The following is a 25,848-nucleotide window of genomic DNA, read 5'->3' as shown; positions in this document are numbered from 1 at the left end:
AAAAACAGCCCCAGACCATTATTTATTCTCCACAAAACTTTACAGTTGACACTATACATTGGGGCAGGTAGCGAAAGCCAGTGCCAGATTTGTCTGTCGGACTGCCAGACGGTGAAGAGTGATTCATCACTCCAGAGAACACGTTTCCACTGCTCCAGAGTTCAATGGCGGCGAGCTTTACACCACTCCTTGGCATTGCATATGGGACAGCTCTAGCAGGGCAGAAATTTGACGAACTGACTTGTTGGAAAGGTGGCATCCTATGACGTTGAAAGTCACTGAGCTCTTCAGTAAGGCAATTCTACTGCCAATGTCAGTCAATGGAGATTGCATGGCTGTGTGCTTGATTTTATACACCTGTCAGTAATGGGTTTGGCTGAAATAGCCAAATCCACTAATTTGAAGCGATGTCCACATACTTTTGTATATATAGCGTACACACAGGTAAATAAATTACAGCTATACATAATCACACCAGTGCAATTAAACCCTGACCTGCTAGCTTGGCAGCAGAAGCATGCAAATCAATGATGCACGTACGTATATGCAGTACAGGTACTCATTTTCAGTGCAAACATTGTCACAGGGTGTCTGTAATCATAGGACACATTTTTACCACATTCTCAAACATTCAAAATATATTGCACAATTCAGACATTGCTTTGAAATTTCCAGAAATTATTATGCGTGTTTGAGTGGTAGGATGCCAATACATAGTATGCTATGGGTGTTTCCTACCTTGTGTGTGGTCTGGGTATATCCAAGAGGAGGGAGGTTTTATACATTCTATGCGAGGTGTTCTAGTATAACGCAGGATGTCTGTGGTTGGAGACAGCTTGTCAGGCTGGTCAAGGTGCTCTGCAGCTTATTGCTCCCCACAACAAAGTCACTAGCTCACTCTTTTCTTCTTCCATTGCATTTCTGTTTCACTATCCCTGCCCATCAACCTGTGCATGACATGACAAGCATTTCAAAATCATCTCACGTATTCTCCAAAACCACACCCCCTGCCCACTATCCCCGCCTCACATTTAATGTCTACACCACTGCCTCTTCAGGTTGCCCCAGAGCGCCTTGTAGGCCCCAGAGCACCGTGGATATAATGTATTCATCAGAAACACACAGATAGAGGACGAGGAGAGGGAGGGAGGGAGGGAGGTAGCGGATTAACGACTGCGGTGTTTTTTGCTGCAAGAGAACCTCACATCCTCCTCTAAACAATATACTTTAAATCAGAAGAGGGGATGACAGTACTACAATTTCATAACAATCACAATCAGTGACAATATGTTTAATAACATTCCATTGACTCCATTCCAGCCATTATTATGAGCCGTCCTCCCCTCAGCAGCCTCCTGGGATTAGTGAATGTTTGTTTCATTCTTGAAAAAAGTGACCTGCAAGACATCAAATGGTTAACTGCTTAGTGGGTGCGTTTTGGAGGACTATATTGTCTGAAGAAGGGTTTCTGGTCCTGCCACAGTACCACTTAACCTGGCCTCAGAGCATTTCGTATTATTCTGCACGTAGGATGTGCATGTGGTAAACCAAGAGTAGGCCATCCATCTTGTTGACTCACCTATGTTTACCAGTTACCACACTCCCCCTCTAACCTAGGCTTTCCAACTCTACATCTATCGCCATTAGAATAAAGCAATTTCAAGTACGACAGCCAGGGAGGGCATTTATCTACCTCACATGACACTACCACACACGGTTTGAAAAGGGAAGACTTTTAAAGAAGTTGCATTCCTTCACATGTATAAGCTAATATGGAGAGAAAATATCCAGTCATGTTAGTAATGGTACCTATTCCCACTAGATGCACACAGTCCCCAAGCTCTCAAAGCAGCAGATAACCATCAGTATGAGGAGCTGTTGCCTTGTGATCTGGGGAGCTCAGTACCACACCTGGTGGTGATAATTGTGTGTGTAACTTTGACCAGAGCTGTGGAAGTAAAGTAGCTGCTCTACTTCTCTAAATCCATTAACAAACCCTCTTCTTCATCCTCTTCCTGTTCTTCCTTTCTCTCAATAGGAACATTGAGACAGAACTGGAGTGTTCTGATAGGTGATAAAGATATACTTGTTATACTGGGCCAAAGGTCAGTCCTAGTAGCTACAGCGCAGGAGTCACATAAACCTCATAAGAAAATCAGCTCTGTAAAGCAGGAGGCCTCAGTGTGTTTTCCAGCCGTTTACATTGAAGTCATCTTCTCCATATACCTATTATTCCCCCTGAGGTGTGACTGTGAGGCTCTTATGGCTCTGACATATGTGGGGAGGAACTGTTCCGGGGTGAAGTTTCCCCTAGGTACAGATCTAGGATCATGTTCCCCTTTCTCAACCCTAACCTTAGCCATTACTGGGGGAAAAGTGAAACTGACCCAAAATTAACGCCTAGGGGCAACTTCAACCTACACCGGGGGGAGTCCACTGGGTCACATGACGGCGCAGCGGTTCCTCTGCAGCGCCCCTTGTAGGCGGATCCCAGGGGTGTGGTTATGTTTCATGCCGCGTGCCACAGCGATGCCCAGCAGCTCTTTGAAGAGCAGGACCACGTGCCAGTTGAACTTGGCAGAGCACTCCACATAGCCACACTTCCAGGTCTTCTTGACGAGTACAGAGACGGCCCTGCGAGGGGTGAAGCGCTGGCGCTGCAGGTCCCTCTTACTTCCCACTACCAGGATGGGAACCTCACTGCTGCTGCCCTCTCTACAGGGACACGGGAAGGAATGGAGATAGAGAGATGAAGGATAAAGGTGAGAAAGAATTGCAATCAAACAGGCATACTGTGGTTAGCTAACAACTACTGTATGTGGTGCAATAGCAGCAAAGAAATCCCAGTCACATAATCTCTATTCTCCACACATCCTGTGTATGAATACAAATTTAAAGGTAACTGCATTGACATGAAGAGTCCCCTGGTTCGTGAGTAAGACAGCCTTCTCATTCTCCCCCCTCTTCTTCTTAACAACGTGAAGGTCAGTAGCGTGACAGGGAGACTGGAGACACCTTCCAGAGTGGTCACTGGGTGTTTGTGTGTGAGGATTACTGCAGTATGAGTGTGTCTCTGTGCGTGCAGGAGCTTGTGCAGTGTCTACTTGTGTGTCTGCGTGTGTGTGCGTGTGTGTGCGTGTGTGCGTGTGTGCGTGTGTGCGTGTGTGTGTGTGTGTGTGTGTGTGTGTGTGTGTGTGTGTGTGTGTGTGCGCACGCTGATTCCTCTGCCTGGATTGGAGGTGTGTGGCGGTGGATTAGAGGATTAGGGCCCTGGGAGCCTCCCTCCACACTTTGTATCGACAGAGACTAAATGTAGAGGGAAATGTTTCTCACAGAACATTGGATTGGGAAGATGTATGGCAGGCTGCAACCTGGGCTAAAGCAGTGATGATTCAAGTGAGGCTGACAGTAATGCTATTGTGAACAATAAGCTCAGACCTTGATTCAATGCTAGCATGTTGAGTTGAAAATGCAATGATTTAATGGAAGAACACAGACAGACACACATACTTCCAAAGACTCCCTCCCCAAAACACAAAAATAGAATTTAGACTGAACAAAAACATAAACGCAACATCAAATAAAATAAAATGTAATTGTATTTGTCACATGCGCCGAATTCAACTGGTGTAGACCATACCATGAAATGCTTACTTACAAGCCCTTAACCAACAATGCAGTTTTAAGAAAAATAAAAGCAAAGAAAAATATTCACTAAATAAACTAAAGTAAAAAATAAAAAAGCAACACTAAAATAACAATAACGAGGCTATATACAGGGGGTACCTGTACAGAATACCGCTTTCCGTGTGCTAGCAGAGGACAGTCTATGACTAGAGTGGCTGGAGTCGTTGGAAATTTTTAGGGCCTTTCTCTGGCACCGCCTGGTATAGAGGTCCTGGATGGCAGGAAGATTGGCCCCAGTGATGTACTGGGCCGTGCGCACTACCCTCTGTAGCGCCTTGCGGTCGGAGGCCGAGCAGTTGCCATACTAGGCGATGATGCAACCAATCAGGATGCTCTCGATGGTGCAGCTGTAGAACTTTTTGAGGATCTGAGGACCCATGCCAAATCTTTTCAGTCTCCTGAGGGGGAATAGGCGTTGTCGTGCCCTCTTCACAACTGTCTTGGTGTGTGATGTTGTGACTTTACTTTCATTCATCTGATGACTGTTATTTTATCTAATCAACTAACTATGTTTAATTGTTACCCAATTAAATGAATCATGTAACAATTAACTCGTAAGGAATTTGGGGCACCATGAGAGCGGTTGTTTAAAGTGTTACCATCTCCTGAAATAAATTCTTTACCTTTCACATTCAAACAGTCAACGTATTAATCAGAACCTCTAACATCTGCAAAAACCCCAGCCTTACTTATGATTCAGTACTACACAAATTGGTTTAATTATTTATTTACTAGCTAACTAAATGATAACACAGGATAAAAATACACACTATTACATACATTATACATTATTAAAAGGTCCCTAACAGACTGACACAACATATGGCGGCTTGTTACAAAGGAGAGGAGAGGGAGGGAGAGAGAGAGAGAAAGAGACACTAATCGTTGATACATTTTAGGAACTACTCTCACAGTCATCATATACACTGCTCAAAAAAATAAAGGGAACACTAAAATAACACATCCTAGATCTGAATAAAATAAATAATCTTATTAAATAGTTTTTTCTTTACATAGTTGAATGTGCTGACAACAAAAATCACACAAAAATAATCAATGGAAATCCAATTTATCAACCCATGGAGGTCTGGATTTGGAGTCACACTCAAAATTAAAGTGGAAAACCACACTACAGGCTGATCCAACTTTGATGTAATGTCCTTAAAACAAGTCAAAATGAGGCTCAGTAGTGTGTGTGGCCTCCACGTGCCTGTATGACCTCCCTACAACGCCTGGGCATGCTCCTGATGAGGTGGCGGATGGTCTCCTGAAGGATCTCCTCCCAGACCTGGACTAAAGCATCCGCCAACTCCTGGACAGTCTGTGGTGCAACGTGGCGTTGGTGGATGGAGCGAGACATGATGTCCCAGATGTGCTCAATTGGATTCAGGTCTGGGGAACGGGCGGGCCAGTCCATAGCATCAATGCCTTCCTCTTGCAGGAACTGCTGACACACTCCAGCCACATGAGGTCTAGCATTGTCATGCATTAGGAGGAACCCAGGGCCAACCGCACCAGCATATGGTCTCACAGGGGGTCTGAGGATCTCATCTCGGTACCTAATGGCAGTCAGGCTACCTCTGGCGAGCACATGGAGGGCTGTGCGGCCCCCCAAAGAAATGCCACCCCACACCATGACTGACCCACCGCCAAACCGGTCATGCTGGAGGATGTTGCAGGCAGCAGAACGTTCTCCACGGCGTCTCCAGACTCTGTCACGTCTGTCACGTGCTCAGTGTGAACTTGCTTTCATCTGTGAAGAGCACAGGGCGCCAGTGGCGAATTTGCCAATCTTGGTGTTCTCTGGAAAAAGCCAAACCCCTGCACGGTGTTGGGCTGTAAGCACAACCCCCACCTGTGGACGTCGGGCCCTCATACCACCCTCATGGAGTCCGTTTCTGACCGTTTTGAGCAGACACATGCACATTTGTGGCCTGCTGGAGGTCATTTTGCAGGGCTCTGGCAGTGCTCCTCCTTGCACAAAGGCGGAGGTAGCGGTCCTGCTGCTGGGTTGTTGCCCTCCTACGGCCTCCTCCACGTCTCCTGATGTACTGGCCTGTCTCCTGGTAGCGCCTCCATGCTCTGGACACTACGCTGACAGACACAGCAAACCTTCTTGCCACAGCTCGCATTGATGTGCCATCCTGGATGAGCTGCACTACCTGAGCCACTTGTGTGGGTTGTAGACTCCGTCTCATGCTACCACTAGAGTGAAAGCACCGCCAGCATTCAAAAGTGACCAAAACATCAGCCAGGAAGCATAGGAACTGAGAAGTGGTCTGTGGTCTCCACCTGCAGAACCACTCCTTTATTGGGGGTGTCTTGCTTATTGCCTATAATTTCCACCTGTTGTCTATTCCATTTGCACAACAGCATGTGAAATTTATTGTCAATCAGTGTTGCTTCCTAAGTGGACAGTTTGATTTCACAGAAGTGTGATTGACTTGGAGTTACATTGTGTTGTTTAAGTGTTCCATTTATTTTTTTGAGCAGTATATTTTGCACACGAACCACCGCCCGTTTGGAGTGAGAAATTATGAATGTATTTACATGGCAATGTCTTCGTTCGCCATGTATCTACATCAGAACCAAGCCTACTTAGAAAGGGTGTTGGGTTGGGGCTTGTAATGCTCTGATTGTCCAAAAGGGTCCCCACTTGTCTCTTCTACTGTTGCTCTCCTCTATCCGTTGACTTGTCGTGTAGTCCTGAACAGAACTACAGAGTTTATTCTACTTTCCATTCTCTCCTGAAGCTGCGTATTTAAATATAGGCTAGCCAGCTGTGTAGATGGTTCTCAGTGGTGATGAGAGTAGTAGAATACATTGGTTTGATGAGTAGTAGAATGGTCCCACTTTACTTAGGACAGCTAATCAGCTGTACCAGTGATTGTCCGGGAGGTGACGTTATCGTCTCTACCTCGTGTTGATATTCAGAGTTCAAACCACTTTGGGTGTGAGGTGCAGCTACACACCTCACTGGTCTGAATGTTAATTTCTTTACCAATCGTTTTATGCACTCTGGTCGAAAGGTACGGTTCCGTCAGGCTGACATGCTCTCTGACCTCACTCGGGGTGTGGCTACTTACTGTGCAACGTTTATAGGAGCCAAATGATCTCTTATGGCTCCTAAAATCACATTCCTATCTTAACAAAATACTTTCATAATTGTTCATATTTCATATACAATGTTAAGGTTTGAGACTTTGTACATGTAGTGTATATACTTTCAAGTTACAGTATTTCCTTTATGACCTTTTTAATGTCATCACAAAATAGCAACCCATATAACATTATTATTCTTTAGATATAATAATATTAGATCGCCTCTGACCATTCCCCATTTCTATTTTAGAAATATTGTTCCAGTATTCGCATTAGAACATGTTAGAGTTTCGTCGGGAAACGTCTGTGTAGACAAAGGAACATTCCTGTGTGAATTTGGAGAGGGATATTCTCTCTCCTTGATTTTAGATTTACAACAGGGCGTGAGATGTCAACACCCCCCCCCCCGCCCCTCTGTGGGTGAGAGAGGGTCTGGTTACTGTCAATCATTGCCAAGCTGATCTGACCCATTTTGATCCTCACATGACAGTCATGACAGTGATGTGGACACCAAGTAACTTGAAGCTCTCAACCGGCTCCACTACAGCCTCGTTGATGAGAATGGGGGCGTAATCAGCCCTCCTTTTCCTGTAGTTCACAATCATCTCCTTTGTCTTGATCACGTTGAGGGAGAGGTTGTTGTCCTGGCAACACACTTCCAGGTCTCTGACCTCCTCCCTATAGATGCATATCTGTACATGCAACAATTTCAAAGATGTTACTCAGTTACAGTTCATATAAGGAAATCAGTCAATTGAAATAAATTCATTAGGCCCTAATCTATGGATTGCACATGACTGGGAATACAGATATGTATCTGTTGGTCACAGATAACTGGATCAGAAAACCAGTCAGTATCTGGTGTGACCACCACTTGCCTCATGCAGTGCGACACATCTTCTTCACATAGAGTTGATCAGGCTGTTGATAGTGGCCTGTGGAATGTTGTCCCACCCCTCTTCAATGGCTGTGCGAAGTTCCTGGATATTGGCGGGAAATGGAACACGCTGTCGTACATGTCGATCCAGAGCATCCCAAACATTCTCTATGGGTGACATGTCTGGGCAGTATGCAGGCCATGGAAGAACTGGGACATTTTCAGCTTCCAGGAATTGTGTACAGATCCTTGCGACATGGGGTCGTGCATTATCATGCTGGAACATGAGGTGATGGTGGAGGATGAATGGCACGACAATGGGCCTCAGGATCTGGTCATGGTATCTCTGTACATTCAAATTGCCATCGATAAAACGCAATTGTTTTTGTTGTCTGGGATTCATCCGTGAAGAGCACACTTCTCCAGCGTGCCATTGGCCATAGAAGGTGAGCATTTGCTCACTGAAGTCGGTTACGACGCCAAACTGCAGTCAGGTCAAGACCCTGGTGAGGACGACGAGCACGCAGATGAGCTTCCCTGAGAAAGTTTCTGACAGTTTGTGCTGAAATTCTTCGGTTCTGCAAACCCACAGTTTCATCAGCTGTCCAGTTGTCTGGTTTCAGACGATCCTGCAGGTGAAGGTACTGGACTAGTGTGGTTACATGTGGTCTATGGTTGTGAGACCGGTTGGACGTACTGCCAAATTCTCTAAAACAACATCGTAGGCTGCTTACGGTGGAGAAATGAACATTCAATTCTCTGGCAACAGCTCTGGGGGACATTTCTACAGTCAGCATGCCTATTGCATGCGCCGTCAAAATATCAGACATCTGTGGCATTGTGTTGTGTGACAAAATTGCACATTTTAGAGTGGCCTTTTATTGTCCCCAGCACAAGGTACACCTGTGTATTGATCATGGTGTTTAATCAGCTTCTTGGTATGACACACTGGTCAGGTGGATGGATTATCTTGGCAAAGACGAAATGCTCACTAACAGGGATGTAAACACATTTGTGCACAAAATCTGAGAGAAATTTGCTTTTTGTGCATATGGAACTTTTCTGGGATCCTTTATTGGGGGCTCCCGAGTGGCGCAGCGGTCTAAGGCACAGCATCTCAGTGCAAGAGGCTTCACTACAGTCCCTGGTTCGATTCCAGGCTGTATCACATCTGGCTGTGATTGGGAGTCCCATAGGACGGCGCACAGTTGGCCCAGCGTCGCCAGGGTAGGCCGTTAAATTAAATACAAAAAAAAATAATATTTCAGCTTGTGAAACCACCACTCATGTTGTGTTTATATTTTTGTTCAGTCTATAATTAATTCATACAAAGACATAGTTTAGCACATTTTTAAGAATAGAAAGGGAAATTGACAATACTACAAAAACAACTTGACCAACAAGAAAGCTCAATTTCATTTGTACATTTGAGATTACCCTGCATCTATTTGAGATGTGATGATGACTTATGCATTGGTTGACAGACCTTAACACATCCATATGAACACATTCTGAACTACTTGCACTGAGAGGTTTATATTCAACTTGATAATGAGGCTGTAGGGTGAAAAAAAAACATTAATCCCAACATCAAGCAGGCTGCTATCCTCTCAAATACCCACTCAGGCCTGAAGGTCTCAGGAGCAGCGGGTTAGACACAAGTGTGTGTGTGTGTGTGTGTGTGTGTGTGTGTGTGTGTGTGTGTGTGTGTGTGTGTGTGTGTGTGTGTGTGTGTGTGTGTGTGTGTGTCAGAGGCTTAATTACATCAAAGGACGGGCTTTTCGTCAGGAAGCAACAACAGCCAGAAAACTGACAAGGCAGGGATTATTCTGGGTGAGGTATATTGTGTGTGTGTTCCTGTGTGTTTGTTTTGCAGTGGGTGGAGTAAGCAGCAGAAGAAAGACAGGGGCAATTCCTCCCAGGCATCTTTCCGCCCTGCTAGCCCACACAAATCTCAATAACCTGAGCCTGGATGACACCTCGATTACTCCGATTTTATTCATGAGGACACGCATCCATCCCTCTATCATCCCTATCTCCCTCACCATGTCCTTATGCTGTCCTCCCTCTCATCCCTCTCTCTCATATCTATCAGTCTGTTATCGCTCCCTCGTGTCCCTTTCCTACTCTTGTTTTCGCTCTATTTACCCTCTCTTTCTGCTCTAAATAATGCATGTCCTGTCATGGGCCATAAACAGACAGCTCTGCTACGGGCCAGCCAGTCAGCCACCCAGCCAGCCAGCCAGTCAGCCAGCCAGCCATCCAGCCAGCCAGCCAGCCAGCCAGCCAGCCAGCCAGCCAGCCAGCCAGTCAACCACCCACCCAGCCAGCCAGCTATCCCCCCAGCCAGTCAGCCAGCCAGCCAGTCAGCCAGCCAGCCACCCACCCACACACCCACCCAGCCAGTCACCAAGCCAGTCACCCAGCCTGACAGATCAGGATGGATCAGGCCAGATCAGGACAGCCTCGTAGAAGCTCAGGAGGAGCACAGTGGAAGGAATGGTGCTCTGTAGTCTGAAGACCGGTCACGTCACAGAGCTGCAAAGAGGTGAACCTCTTTAGAGCTCAACAAATGAGGGCCACCCATTCCTCCTATCATTATGCAAATGTAGCAGGTGCAGATGCCTACAGTCGGAATAACAGGAGATCTTTTGTCCTTCTTCTCTTTTACATCATCAGGACTTCATTCGCTTTGTACTCGCCCTCACCCATCAATGTCAAAATCAAATGTCACCTCATTAGTGAGCTGTCAGAATGCTGGTCAGGGGGGAGACTACTGAATTAAAACCACAAGTGGCTCCTTTGTCACTGTTTTCACACAGATTGAATGTGTATTTGTATTGATGTATATGACAGCGTGATTGCATGCTGTCATTGCTGAGGTCTTGTATGGATGTCAGGACACAGCGGTTCATAAAGCAGATCAGCTGGATTCATATATGACTGCAGGTCTTTAGTGGCATTTAATGGCTCTCTACACATGTGTTTTACCTAACTGGTCCATGTGTGTCACTGTGTTCTGGCGTCCTCCTACCTGTGCTCCACGATCTGCTGGCGGATCATCTTCACATACTCAAAGCTCTCCACACAGCATATGTCATAGACCAGGATGTAAGCATTGGCATTACGCACCCCTCTGCAACGCAGGTCCAGCCACTCCTGACAGACAGAGACAGACAGATAGAGGGGAAACATGAGTGATCCCTAAACAAACAACTACACCACTCACTACAGACACACAAAGGTGAAATGATAGGAAGGATATTGAAGACATTGTTTAACTTGCCACTGATCTGACAAGTGAAACAGATTTATTTAACGAGTTATATCTCAAGAACCAAAATAAAATCTTCAAATGGCATTTGTTCTGTTCCCATATCTCCCCTAAAACAGCAAGGCTTGTGAGGATAGTCCATATGCTTATAGCTGCTATCTAGGGAGCTCTTTGACCAGGTTGTATAACAGAGGCAGCCACAGAGGATGACGTTCAATTATTCAAAACGCTCTCAGGATGTTTTGCTCTCTTCACTAAATTGAAATTGAAATTGTTTGGTGTCCAATGGGTCTTTAAGACATCTCTGAGTCAGTCAGATAGATAGTCCTGGTGTAAACCAGGCTGGAGCCATAAAACATGTTGTCTGACTCTGCCTGCTTTGTGCAAAATGCAGGCCCAGCACACTGCTCTGGGCTGCACGTGGCTAAGGCAAGAAACAGAGCAGGAATAGGGCCAGTCCCCTGTCAAGTGCAACACTAGAAACACACTGGGACCCACGGAGCTCAGCCCTACTGTACACACTGACGGGAGGGCAAACAGTGGCCGTCATTGAAAAGTAATGATTTGCTAACAATATTTAAAACATGCAGCACAATGGGAGTGATTTGCTACGGCCATTGAGGCAATTGCTTCAGCCATAACACAGTGACCCAATCTCCTCGCTCCCGCTCTCTCTGTTTCTCTCTCTCTCTCACACACACACACACACTCTCATCCTCTCACACGCTCTCTCATTCTCTCTCTATGTCACCAGCTCTACCTGTGTGAGCTGAATCTATAAGTGGTTCTGCTAGCTGGGAGAGGGAGAAGGAGAGATGGTGAAAGAGGGGGGAGGGGGAGGGAGAGCGAAAGGGAAGAGGGTGATTGGAGAAGGAGGTTTAGAGGGAGAAAACCATTGTCTCTCAGGGAGAGATAGAGAAGTAGAGAGATTAAAGAGCAGCAGGTGGATGGACAGGGGAGGGAAGGGGGAGGAAGGGTAGAGCGATGGATGAACAAACAGGGTGTGAATGTAACACTTGGACTGAGCCCCACCAGGCTGACAGGCAGTGGGTGGAGGAGTGTGTAAGATGGCGCAATGCACAAGCATTCCCCTTCACTCACCCCCAACACAAGCTTACTAAACAGACTATAAGAAATCAATACGGCAAGGAGATCTGAATGTAATTGCAGTAATGAGAATCAACAGGATAACACTGGAGGAGTAATGTAAATGTATCCTGTATTCTGTAGATAAGTCTAAACAGGGAGTTTGTCAATAAGTTATTTTGGTGGTGAATCAGATGCAGTAATGGGGCAGAATCTGAGAGCAGATAGTGATCAATGTGAGCTGTAATGATGACAATGGTAACATATCCATGTCGACAGGGAATAATTGCCTTAATCTAATTTAGAGGGATTTGCAGCACCAGTGAGTGTGTGTGTGTGTGTGTGTGTGTGTGTGTGTGTGTGTGTGTGTGTGTGTGTGTGTGTGTGTGTGTGTGTGTGTGTGTGTGTGTGTGTGTGTGTGTGTGTGTGTGTGTGTGTGTGTGTGTGTGTGTGTGTGTGTGATTTTGTTATTTTATTTGGATCCCCATTAGTTGTTACGAAAGCAGTAGCTACTCTTCCTGGGGTCCAAACAAAACATGAAACATGACATAATACAGAACATGAATAGACAAGAACAGCTCAAGGGCAAAACAACTACATATGTGTGTGAGAGAGGGAAAGTCTCACACAGAAAGATAATGAGTGCAATCAGCCATGGAGGCAAACACTGTGGCACCGAGATCATTACACACAAAGGTGGGAGTGAGGGAATGAGGAGGAGGAGAGGGTGGACAAAAAATATAATGGTTGACAGTGAAGAAAATGCAGCAAGTAGGGAGATTCAATTCTATACATGTTTCCTGTTATTGCCTTTTCTCCCTGCAGATTGATTCAGTCTGTTTCCAGGAGGAATTAAGGGGGCTAGGGATCAGAAATGAGACATCCTCAGCATTCCTCTACCATCTCTCCTCTTTCTGTCTCAGCGTTTTCTTAACCCACCCACCCTCCATTTCCTACACATCAATTCCTATTTCCAGAGAGTGTTATCTCCTTTTACTGTTTAAGCACCTCAGTGCAGTGCATCCAAGGAGTGGAGAATGAGTGTTAAAGATGCATTATAAAGGTTTTGTATCATTTCAGCCAGTAGTTTTGAAAGTAGTGCTCACAAGCCAAAACGGGTCGGCGAAAATGTTATCCATTTCGTATGATATGTTACGTCCTGCAAATAAGTATTACTTTTTGTTCTTCTGCAATTCGTACAGTTGAAGTTGGAAGTTTACATACACTTAGGTTGGAGTCATTAAAACTCGTTTTTCAACCACTCCACAAATTTCTTGTTCACAAACTATAGTTTTGGCAAGTTGGTTAGGACATCTACTTTGTGCATGACACAAGTCATTTTTCCAACAATTGTTTACAGACAGATTATTTCACTTATAATTCACTGTATCACAATTCCAGTGGGTCAGAAGTTTACATACACTAAGTTGACTGTGCCTTTAAACAGCTTGGAAAATTCCAGGAAATTATGTCAAGGCTTTAGAAACTTCTGATAGGCTAATTGACATCATTTGAGTCAATTGGAGGTTTACCTGTGGATGTATTTCAAGGCCTAGCTTCAAACTCCTTGCCTCTCTGCTTGACATCATGGGAAAATCAAAATAAATCAGCCAAAATCTCAGAAAAAGAATTGTAGACCTCCACAAGTCTGGTTCATCCTTGGGAGCAATTTCCAAACGCCTGAAGGTACCACGTTCATCTGTACAAACAATAGTACGCAAGTATAAACACCATGGGACCACGCAGCCGTCATACCGTTCAGGAAGGTCTCCTAGAGATGAATGTACTTTGGTGCGAAAAGTGCAAATCAATCCCAGAACAACAGCAAAGAACCTTGTGAAGATGCTGGAGGAAACAGGTACAAAAGTATCTATATCCACAGTAAAACGAGTCCTATATCGACATAACCTGAAAGGATGCTCAGCAAGGAAGAAACCACTGCTCCAAAACCACCATAAAACTACGGTTTGCAACTGCACATGGGGACAAAGATTGTACTTTTTGGAGAAATGTCCTCTGGTCTGATGAAACAAAAATAGAACTGTTTGGCCATAATGACGGTCGTTATGTTTAGAGGAAAAAGGGGGAGGTGTCACAACGTCGACTGAAGGTGGCGCCTCTCCTCGTTCGGGCGGCGCTCGGCGGTCGTTGTCGCCGGCCTACTAGCTGCCACCGATCCTCTGTTAATTTTCTTTTGGTTAGGTCTAGTTTAGGTTTACACCTGTATTGTGTTAGTTCATTAGTGGGGGGGGGGGGGTTATTTAGTCTTTCTGTTTAGGTTTGGGTTTGTGCGTGATTGTTTTCGTCAGGTTTGTTAGGCTGGGGTTAGGTGTTTTTTCCTCTGCCTTTGTGTTTGTAAGGCTGCGAGTTTTGGGCTGCGCCCCTACTCTGTTTTCGGGCTCGTTCCGTTATTTGTATTGTTGCCATGCCTTACCTGTTTCTGGCAGTTGTGGATTGTGCCTATTAAACGTGTGTTCACGGACATTAGTCTCCTGCGCCTGACTTCACCCCTCCTGCTTCCTTGAGTACCCTTGACAGAATCACGCACCTGATAGATGGAGTCAGCAGGAGCTGCAGCGCCAACTCCGTCCATGGAGGAAAGGGTTGCCCAACACTCCACCATCCTCCATCGTCTGGGCACCGCCATGGACCAGGTGATGGCGCGCCTGGAGAGCTGGGACAGAAGCGCTCCCTCCCTCACTAACGCGGCTGCTCAACAGCCTGCGCCTCTACCAGCGCCGACAGCACCCAGTACCAGTGGGGCTAAACTCACGCCCCCGAGGGAGTACGATGGGACGGCCGCTGGGTGTAAGGGGTTCCTACTCCAGCTGGAGCTATACCTGGCGACCGTCCATCCCCCTCCCTCGGGAGAGGAGAGCGTCAGCGTCCTCGTCTCGTGTTTCACGGGTAGAGCCCTGGAATGGGCCAACGCCATTTGGGACAGTCCGGACTCGGCCAGGGTCCACTACCCGGAGTTCACCCGCCGCTTACGTGCAGTATTCGGTCATCCACCGGAAGGTAAAGCGGCGGGTGAGCAATTGTTTCACCTGAGACAGGAGACGAGGAGCAGGCAGGACTTTGCGTTAGAGTTCCAGACCCTGGCCGCTGGAGCGGGGTGGAATGAGAGGGCCCTGATAGATCACTACAGTTGTAGTCTGAGGGAGGACGTCCGCCGGGAGTTAGCTTGTCGGGACACCACCATCACCCTGGACCAGCTTATTGATCTGTCCATCCGACTGGACAACCTGCTGGCCGCCCGCGGGCGTCCAAACTGGGCCGGTTCATTCCACCTCCCAGCCCTCCTGCTCCAACGCCCATAGAGATAGGGGGGGCTGCAGCCAGGAAGACTGGAGAGGGAGCCTTCTCCTGCACCCACTGTGGTCGCAAAGGGCACACTGCCGACCGGTGCTGGAGGAGCTCGCCCGGGAGTTCAGAGGGCAGGCAGAGCACTCCTTCGACATCTCAGGTGAGTCAGCACCAGCCTCACCCAGAGCCCCCTGTCAGCCATAAGCATGCGTTAGTTTCCTTTCCTGAGTTTTCCCCTCACTCCCAGCTTAAGGCGCTAGTCGATTCAGGCGTGGCAGGGAGTTTTATGGACCGTGGGGTAGCCACTAATTAAGGATTCCCCTGGTTCAGTTGGACCAACCCTTCCCTGTGCACGCCTTAGACAGTCAACCACTTGGGTCAGGGCTGGTCAGGGAGGTCACTGTGCCACTGGTCATGGTAATGCGGGGGGGGGGGGTCATGAGGAGAGTATTAGTCTCTTCCTCATTGATTCCCCGGTGTTTCCGGTGGTACTAGGGATCCCCTGGCTAGCCAATCACAACCCTAAGATTTCGTGGAGACAGAGGGCTCTTAAGGGGTGGTCAAAGGAGTGCTCGGGCAGATGTATAGGGGTTTCCATCGGTGCGACTACGGTGGAGAGTCCAGACCAAGTCTTTACCATGCACATTCCCTCAGACGAGGCCGATTCGTTTTACTGAAGGCGACTCAATTACCACCTCATCGACGAGGAGACTGTGCGATTAACCTCCAGGTTGACGCTGCACTTCCCCGGAGTCACGTGTATCCCCTGTCTCAGGAGGAGACAGTGGCTATGGAAACATACGTCACTGAATCCTTGAGGCAGGGATACATTCAGCCATCCAAATCACCTGTCTCCTCGAGCTTCTTTTTTGTGAAGAAGGAGGGGGGTTTGCGCCCATGCATTGACTATAGAGGTCTAAATTCCATCACGGTGGGTTTCAGTTACCCGCTACCTCTCATCGCCATGTCGGTGGAGTCATTTCACGGGGTGCGCTACTTCACAAAACTGGATCTCAGGAGTGCGTACAATTTGGTGCGTATCCGAGAGGGGGACGAGTGGAAAACTGCATTTAGTACCACATCTGGCCATTATGAGTACCTCGTCATGCCGTATGGGTTAAAAAATGCTCCCGCCGTCTTCCAATCCTTTGTGGACGAGATTCTCCGGGACCTGCTCGGCAGGGTGTGGTGGTGTACATCGACGACATTCTGATCTACTCCGCCACACGCGCCTCTCATGTGTCTCTGGTGCGCAAAGTGATTGTGCGACTGTTGGAGCATGACCTGTACGTCAAGGCTGAGAAATGTGAGTTCTCCAAACAAGCCATCTTTTTTCTGGGGTATCGCATTTCCACATCCGGGGTGGTGATGGAATGTGACCGCATTTCGGCAGTGCGTATTTGGCCGACTCTCACCACGGTGAAGGAGGTGCAGCGGTTCTTGGGGTTTGCCAATTACTACCGGAGGTTTATCCGGGGCTTTGGGCAGATGGCGGCTTCCATTACCTCACTGATGAAGGGGGGCCGGTGCGGTTGCGGTGGTCGGCGGAGGCGGACAGGGCTTTTAGTCGGCTGAAGGCTCTGTTTACCGATGCTCCAGTGCTGGCGCATCCGGATCCCTCTTTGCCATTCATAGTGGAGGTGGACACGTCCGAGGCTGGGGTGGGAGCCGTGCTGTCACAGCGCTCGGGCTCGCCCCCGAAACTTCGCCCCTGTGCTTTCTTTCTAAGAGGCTGAGTCCGGCGGAGCGTAACTATGACGTGGGGGACAGGGAGTTGCTGGCTGTGGTAAGAGCCCTGAAGGTGTGGAGACATTGGCTTGAGGGGGCACGACACCCTTTTCTCATCTGGACTGACCACCATAATCTGGAGTACATCCGGGCGGCGAGGAGACTGAACCCTCGTCAAGCCAGGTGGGCGATGTTCTTTACGAGATTTCAGTTCACAATCTCGTACATCCCAGGTTCCCGGAACACTAAGTCCGACGCACTGTCTCGTCTCCATGACGCCGAGGAACGGTCCACCGATCCCACGCCCATACTTCCAGCCTCCTGCCTGGTGGCACCGGTGGTTTGGGAGGTGGATGCGGACATCGAGCAGGCACTACAGGCGGAACCTACTCCCCCTCAATGTCCCGTGGGTCGTAAGTACGTCCCGTTCGGTGTCCGCGATCGGTTGATTCAGTGGATGCACACGCTACACTCCTCGGGTCATCCAGTGATTGAGCGGACGGTGCGGGGTCTTAGTGGGAAATACTGGTGGCCCACCTTGGTGAAGGAAGCGAGGCGCTATGTCTCCTCCTGTTCGGTGTGCGCCCAGTGTAAGGTTCCTAGGCACCTGCCTAGAGGGAAATTACAACCCCTCCCCGTTCCACAGCGACCATGGTCCCACCTGTAGGTGGATTTCCTTACCAATCTCCCGCTGTCTCAGGGGAACACCACGATCCTGGTCGTAGTGGATCGGTTCTCTAAGTCCTGCCATCTGCTCTCTTTACCCGGTCTTCCTATGGCCCTGCAGAGGAGGCACTGAACAGGAGGGCCTGTTCACCCACGTCTTCCGGCACTACGGGGTGCCTGAGGACATCGTCTCTGATCGAGGCCCCCAGTTCACGTCCTGGGTGTGGTGGGCGTTTATGGAGCGACTGGGGGTTTCGGTCTGTTTGACCTCAGGTTTTCACCCCGAGAGTAATGGACCGGTAGAGAGGATTAATCATGATGTGGGCAGGTTTCTTCGGTCCTATTGGCCGAGATGGCGCAGAACTCTCTCCGCCACTCCTCTACCAACCTGTCGCCTTTTCAGTGTGTGTTGGGTTGCCAGCCGGTCCTGGTGCCCTGGCATCAGAGCCAGACGGAGGCCCCTGCGGTGGAGGACTGGGTCCAGCGCTCTAAGGAGACCTGGAACGCCGTTCAGGAATCCCTTGAACGGGCCAGGGGACGACAACAGGAGAGCGCTGACCGCCGCCGCAGTGAGGCCCCTGTGTTTACCCCGGGGGAGAGAGTCTGGCTCTCAACCCGGAACCTGCCCTGCCGGAAACTGGGTCCGCGGTTTGTGGGGCCATTTAAAGTCCTGAGGAGAATAAACGAGGTGTGTTACAGGTTACAGCTTCCCTCTTATTATCGTATTAACCCCTCATTTCATGTGTCTCTCCTCAGGCCGGTGGTAGCTGGTCCACTGCAGGACGCTGAGGTACAGGAGGTCCCTCCGCACCCCCTGGACATCGGGGGGGCCCCGGCGTACACAGTCCGGTCCATCTTGGACTCCAGGCGCCTCGTAGGGGGCTTGCAGTACCTCGTGGACTGGGAGGGGTACGGTCCGGAGGAGAGGTGCTGGGTACCGGTGGAGGACATCTTGGACCTATCACTGATGCGGGAGTTCCACAGCCTCCATCCGGATCGCCCTGCGCCTCGCCCTCCGGGTCATCCTCGAGGCTGGCGTCTGCACGCTGCGGGAGCCGCGCGTCAGGTGGGGGGGGTACTGTCACAATGTCAACTGAAGGTGTCGCCTCTCCTCGTTCAGGCGGCGCTCGGCGGTCGTCGTCACCGGCCTACTAGCTGCCACCGATCCTCTGTTCATTTTCTTTTGGTTAGGTCTTGTTTAGGTTTACACCTGTATTGTGTTAGTTCATTAGTGGGAGGGTTATTTAGTCTTTCTGTTTAGGTTTGGGTTTGTGCGTGATTGTTTTCGTCATGTTTGTTAGGCTAGGGTTAGGTGTTTTTTCCTCTGCCTTTGTGTTTGTAAGGCTCCGAGTTTTGGGCTGCGCCCCTACTCTGTTTTCAGGCTTGTTCCGTTATTTGTATTGTTGCCCTGCCTTACCTGTTTTTGGCAGTTGTGGATTGTTGTCACGTTCTGACCAGTAAAGGGGTTATTTGTTATTGTAGTTTGGTCAGGACATGGCAGGGGGTGTTTGTTTAGAGTGTTTCGGGGTTTGTTGGGCTATGTTCTATGTTAGTATATTTCTATGTTTATCTAGTATGTCTAGTTCTATGTTTAGTTAATGGGGTTGACCTTCAATTGGAAGCAGCTGCTCGTAGTTGCTTCTAATTGAAGGTCTTATTTAAGAGGGGTGTTTTTTCTATGGGATTGGTGGGTAATTGTTTAGTGTCTGAGCACCTGACAGGACTGTTAGTGTCGTTTATTGTTTTTTTGTATATGTGATTTGTTTGTTTTCCTTCTTCAACATTAAAAAGAAGATGAGTATACACGTTCCCGCTGCGTTTTGGTCTGATCATTACGACACCTGTTACAATTGTGCCTATTAAATGTGTGTTCAGGGACATTAGTCTCCTGTGCCTGACTTCACCCCTCCTGCTTCCTTGAGTACCCTTGACAGGAGGCTTGCAAGCCGAAGAACATCATCCCAACCGTGAAGCACGGGAGTGGCAGCATCATGTTGTGGGGGTACTTTGCTGCAGGAGGGACTGGTGCACTTCACCGAATAGACGACATCATGAGGAAGGAATATTATGTGGATATATTGAAACAACATCTCAAGACATCAGTCAGGAAGTTAAAGCTTGGTCGTAAATGGGTCTTGGACAATGCCCCCAAGCATACTTCCAAAATTGTGGCAAAATGGCTTAAGGACAAAAAAGTTAAGGTATTGGAGTGGCCATCACAAAGCCCTGACCTCAATCCTATAGAAACTTTGTGGGCAGAACTGAAAAAGCTTGTACGAGCAAGGAGGCCTCCAAACCTGACTCAGTTACACCAGCTCTGTCAGGAGGAATGGACCAAAATTCACCCAACTTATTGTGGGAAGCTTGTGGAAGGCTACCCGAAACGTTTGACCCAAGTTGAACAATTTATAGGCAATGCTACCAAATACTAATTGAGTGTATGTAAACTTCTGACCCACTGGGAATGTGAAGAAATAAATAAAAGCTGAAATAAATAATTCTCTCGACTATTATTCTGGCTGTTCACATTCTTAAAATAAAGTGGTAATCCAAACTGACCTAAGAAAGGACATTTCTACCAGGATTAAATGTCAGGAATTGTGAAAAACTGAGTTTAAATGTATTTGGCTAAGGTGTATGTAAACTTCTGACTTCAACTGTATATGTTACGAATTCCAATTCGTACAATATGTTACGAATTTGTAAGTGCTCTAGATCCCGTTCAATCTCTTTAATAGATAATAAATATGCTTCATTATACTTTATCATACATTCAGTCACACATATTATACTGTATATACCTATGTTTATCTACTGCTAATTATGTATTAGTTTAAAGCCCATGCTGATATCTGTGTTCCTCTCCTGCTTCTTCTTACATAATTCTTAACTGAACGACTTAGTCATCCTAAACGCAAGATTTGACCATAGTAGTAGTAGAAGTACCACATAGACAATATGCAGTATAATGCTACATGATCACATCCCTCCCTATCTAGGTGCTTTAAATGCACCCCCATATTCACTAGGCTAAAAATAGTAGGATAACACTAGAGAGAGCGACAGAAAAGAGGCAGTGGAAAGGAGCTTCAAGACTGGAGTGATATAAAGTAAATACACGAAAACTGTGTGTGTGTGTGTGTGTGTGTGTGTGTGTGTGTGTGTGTGTGTGTGTGTGTGTGTGTGTGTGTGTGTGTGTGTGTGTGTGTGTGTGTGTGTGTGTAGTGCAACACGCCTGATTGTAATAATTAGCTGGTTGAAAAGCTGAATCAGGTTAGTTACAACTGGGGTTGTAGCGAAAACCTACAGGAGGGTAGCTCTCCAGGAACGGGGTTGGAGAGCTCTGGTATACTGCTTTCTCCAGTTGGTCCTTTAAAACCTCTGCAAAAAGACAGCAGCTCAGCCCGTTCCCTTCAAGTGCCTGACAACCCAAGTCCTTGGTCACTTTTTACCAGGCCCCGATAGAGCTGACATCCCACTGCTCCCAATGATAGCAGGGTAATGGTGTCAGATGAATACTTTTACACCAGAGAGTAGAGAACATGGTCATGAATGCGAATGGATGATAACTGGAGACATACCTCAGACACTGTTGAAATGTTAATAAAACATCCTCTGTCCCTTTGGGATTGAGCTTCTCGTTACTTATTGATGTGCTGTACAGAAGGGAGAGCCACATTACACCTGTGAGTGTTTACAGGGTTTATTATTAACATTGGGGTTCCACTGGGCATTGATCTGTCGTTTCCTCCAGCTGCCTGATGATAGCGCCCGGCCTTTTTAACACACACACACACACACACATCTCTGACAGCTCTGCCAGTGTGTGTGACAGAGCCTTTCTGCAGAGGCTGACAAAGGGCCAAGAGAGCGTATGCAGAAAAAAGACTAAATGTTTGATTCATCTGATGCAATGAACAGTAAAAGTGATCCATTTTATTCCATATATGTAGGGGAGAGATAAACAAATGGAAACAGAGAGCAGACAAAGACAAAGACAGAGACACAGAGACACACAGAAAGAGAGAGAGAGAGAACATGTGTGGGAGGAAGTCATGGTGATATGATACACTATGAGAAGATGGAAAAAAAGAACGGGGAAAAATAGGTATTGGAACCACTGTCACTATCAGGCTTACGTTAAGTCCATCTTGTCATCAAATCCTATCGACAAACTGTGACAGATGCTCTGAGAATGCAAACAGCAACACATTAAGACAGACACCAGCCCCGCCTGCACATATTATTTTTTTTACCACCAGAGTCCCCCAAGGTAAATAATGTAGTGGCGTCTGCCCTTGCTGCCTAAAGAGACCTAAATAAGCACATCCTCAGTCTAAATGATGGACCAGAGCCAAAGTACAAGTACAGTAGTACATTCTTTACAACACGCAATTACCTAACAGAAACCTGGCCACGTTGCATAAGCATGGAGGAGTACTGACTTTATCATCTTCCTCCCCACCCAGGTACCATGTAGGGGAAGAGGAAACTCATTTAGTGAATCTGGCTTTCTATGGTGGCCATTAGACTCTACTGCAGCAGCTCCGCTCTTGTCTCTATTAGTCTCTTTACTCCCTCTAGTCCTTCAGCAGGGCACTGTGCTTTAATCCAATCAGCTCCAAATACAATAAGAGTACATCTCAATCAGGTCCTTGTGTCTGTTCTGTTCTGGCCCTGTTCCAGAGCACTCTGTCCTGTGACCCTGACCCAGCCAGCCTCCCCTCTGAAGCCCACCATGGGCCAGCTGCTGGCTCATTAAATATGGAAGGAAAAAAGGAGAGGAGAGCGGGAATGCCTCACCACCCCGTCACAGTCAGTAAAGAATGACTAGCCAGTGAGGGGCGGAGGCTGGAATATAGAACAGAACACAGAGGACAGAAGGGGAGATGGTAAGACTGCTGCTCTCAGAGCCATTCCTGAGGAAATTGACCATCAATCTGCTTGATAGCAGTGCTCTTGTTGCACTCAACGAATGATTTTCCCTGGCTATACCTAAGACAAAGTACTGGTAGAGCTGTCTCTGTCTGTGTTGGTTAAAAACTGTATACAGATGTCTTAAACTAGACTCTCTGAAGAAGTTGAAGCTGTAATGTAAGTATCTCAATTCCTACCATTTCAACTGAGATATTCTATATGTAAGTATAAAACTGTTGACTGATATGACTAATCTATAGGCAGACGTAATGAATCCTGTTGCTGTAATGTGTGAAATGGAGCAACAATGCTCATGCAGCATTACGTACACCATAGGAGTCAGAGAACAGATGTGGACGTTTCATGTTTTTATGTGACGAGGGCCTGGGGGGATTCATTATCTAACACGGGCACACACACACACACACACACACACACACACACACACACACACACACACACACACACACACACACACACACACGCAACCTCCCAGCCTCTATAATGTGATCCATCCTGTCTTCTCCCTGCTGTTTGCACTTGCCAGAATGTGTGCTCTAATAGGGGTTAAGCGCCATTTAGCTAAAGAAAGAGCAAACTAAATCAGATTGCTTGTGTTGCTGCGCTCCGTGGATTGGAGAAAATAAAGTGCACTGCAGACCTCTTAACACATACTAAGAGATCGTTGTCATAATCTCCTCTTTGCTTTCTCTCTCCTAGACACTGCAAGAATCCTGAATTCTCGCCTGCTCTCCTGCTGGCTCTGCCTGGCTGTGCCTGGCTGGGTTGAGGCTGTTTGCTCCTCAGTGTGTAGGATCTTAGACTATGTTTACAGGAAACACAGTGCATGCCCACTTCAGGGGGCTTTCTGGTCGGCTGCACCAGCTCCTCCATGGCCTGATCTCATTTTCTCAGTGGCAGCTCCCCTGTGTAGAAAAATACAGTTCTTGCTGTGGAGGCGATGGCCGCGATGCGTTCCCTCAGTAAATAACAAATAGCAACTATCAGTAAGATCAGTGCTTCACGCCACTCTCAGCCAGCTCCGTAGTAACCTTGGAGATCCCATTTAGAGCCCCAGCAGGCAGCACCAGGGAGGGAAAAACAGACAGGCTTCCTGAGGACCAGTGAGGAGGTCAAGAGAGCTATTTCATTAGACATTCAGCAACACCCTTAAGCATGCATACAATCATGTACATACACACACTCTTTTTTAGTATATGCATGTGTATGTCACTCATCTAGCGCTCTGGAACAGGGCCAGAACAGAACGGACACAAGGATCTGATTGAGATGTACTCTTATTGTATTTGGAGCTGATGTCACTCATCTAAGGTGAGGAGAGGACAAGGAGATACAGAGAGCAGGAAACTGGTGCATGTCATGTCTGAAAGCAGAACAGCTTTGAGAAAATATGTTGATCAAACCACTGGCAGTCAATGAAAAAAGTGCTTAATTTAAACTATGGTGTTTCATCTGACATTCCCTGCTATTGCCAGGAGCATATTTATGGAGGTATATAGCTTATAAGGTCACTAAGTGAAGCTCCAAGTCTGCTTTTTCTCACTTAATACATTGGTGATTATGTTGAAGCATGCTGTTTTTAGCAGCAGTAAGTTAAACCATTTGCCATCTATTCAGAGTTGATGATTCAATGTGGAATTGTAGCACTTATGGGCTGTGATGGGCTGTGAATCTGTCTGCCAGATCTAACAAAGTCAAAGCACTTGTGCTTCCAGTTCCATCCTCTGATAAGAGCACACATCACTCCCCTCAGGCCTGCCAGGAGCCAGGCAGACAGTCTCCATCATCCTGGCCAGGCTCACGTGCCCTGAGGCTGGGCAGCTGGGTGCACTCTGGTCAGGGGTCTAGGAGCAAATAGCCAATAAGGACGTACTTATGAAGTCATAGAAGCAGAACATATGGATACATGCAATATTACATAAATGTCCTTCCTTATGCCTGAGGGTGGTAAAGGCAATGTCATGTAGTGGAGAGTCTAGAGAGAGAGAGAGAGAGAGAGAGAGTGTGTGTGTGTGGTGTGTGTGTGTGTGTGTGTGTGTGTGTGTGTGTGTTTGTTTTAAAACACCAAATACATAATGTAGCCTATAGCCTAGGCTTGCCACTGAAGTCATAAATCAAGTTTCCATAGCAACTACTGCTCTAAGTGGCATCGGATTATGAAAAAAAATCAAAAGGATGTGTTTACTTTGAAGAACCGCGCGAGCTGTCAGTGCATTTATGGATGGTAACCTAATGTCTCTGCGCTCTAACTATTTTCGAGGGACTTGACGCCCACATTTAGTTTTAGTTTTGAGAACTGTTTGTGAAAACCTATAGGAATCGTTCTGACCAAGGGTAAATCAAAGACAATGACGCTAACCCTTAGAGAATGCTATTCCCTTTACTAAATAAAAAAATTGAAACCCAAATGGAAGGTTACTTTCTATCTTACCTGGCTCGAGCTGGAGGGGAACGATGAAATTGGCGGGACATCCAAAATCTTCAGGTCGTACATGTTACCGTTCAAAATGACAGAGGGTCTGTACACATACCTGTCTCTGGTTGGAGTGTAAACCTCTGAGAAGTCATTATAAATAAATTGACGGATTATGGAAGTTTTCCCGACTCCGGGAGCTCCGATAACGGCGATACTTAGCGTCTCCACCATTCCTGGAACATCAGCACCATGGACAGCGACAACAAACCAATTTGCAACTCCACAAAGATTGTCCTCGCAGCTGTTTTGTTTCCTGTGAATGTTGCTGCTGCTGTTCTGACACGGGTCAAAGTCCACAGTTCTTTTAACTCTAAGTAAACACTATTTTTTTTAAAGTATTTTTGAAGTATTAGTTAAACATTATTTGGGAAAAGAAAGGTCGAAACAGTCCTCCGTCTTCAATAGACAGCAGTACATTTGTTTTATTCAGAGTTTGCTCGTCAATAGCTCTCCGACAGGTCCTAGGATGATGAGAGTGATATATCTAGAATCAGATTATGGTAGCGAGCAAGGTACATCTTTTGTTTTTACCGGTAGTCGAAATCTTCCCTTACAGAGCCAAAAAGGAGGCAATATACTGTTTTCTTGCGCTCCGTGGTTTAGGGACCGTCACAAAAGTGCAATAATTGTGATTGTGTTTAAGCAACAACAAAAAAAGGGTTTGCGTTCCCATTCAGGAGGGTTAGACCTATATAAAGATTACACACA

The 25,848-nt window shown here is 47.1% G+C and overlaps 1 protein-coding gene across 1 annotated transcript; it reads right to left on the bottom strand.

Moving 5' to 3' along the window:
* Positions 1–352: 352 nt before the first annotated feature.
* On the bottom strand, positions 353–25,848 carry LOC106584972 (ras-like protein family member 10B). Its single transcript, XM_014170654.2, has 3 exons — positions 25,096–25,848; positions 10,701–10,825; positions 353–2,715 (listed from the first exon to the last, which is right to left on the bottom strand). Exons 1-3 carry the CDS (start codon positions 25,309–25,311, stop codon positions 2,442–2,444), a joined length of 615 nt encoding a protein of 204 aa, XP_014026129.1. The 5' UTR covers positions 25,312–25,848; the 3' UTR covers positions 353–2,441.

The sequence above is a fragment of the Salmo salar genome, chromosome ssa24, assembly GCF_905237065.1.
Source record: "Salmo salar chromosome ssa24, Ssal_v3.1, whole genome shotgun sequence".
In the NCBI taxonomy this organism is placed as follows: domain Eukaryota; kingdom Metazoa; phylum Chordata; class Actinopteri; order Salmoniformes; family Salmonidae; genus Salmo; species Salmo salar.
This window is presented reverse-complemented; position numbering and strand designations above follow the sequence as displayed.

What these genes read in the sequence shown, in the direction of transcription:
- LOC106584972 (XM_014170654.2), bottom strand. Translation starts at nt 25,311, where the DNA reads ATGGTGGAGACGCTAAGTATCGCCGTTATCGGAGCTCCCGGAGTCGGG. An exon ending in TCCCCTCCAGCTCGAGCCAG is followed by an intron (nt 10,826 to 25,095) that starts GTAAGATAGAAA and finishes TCTGTCTGTCAG; the next exon opens with GAGTGGCTGGACCTGCGTTG. An exon ending in CAGCAGATCGTGGAGCACAG is followed by an intron (nt 2,716 to 10,700) that starts GTAGGAGGACGC and finishes GTGTCCCTGTAG; the next exon opens with AGAGGGCAGCAGCAGTGAGG.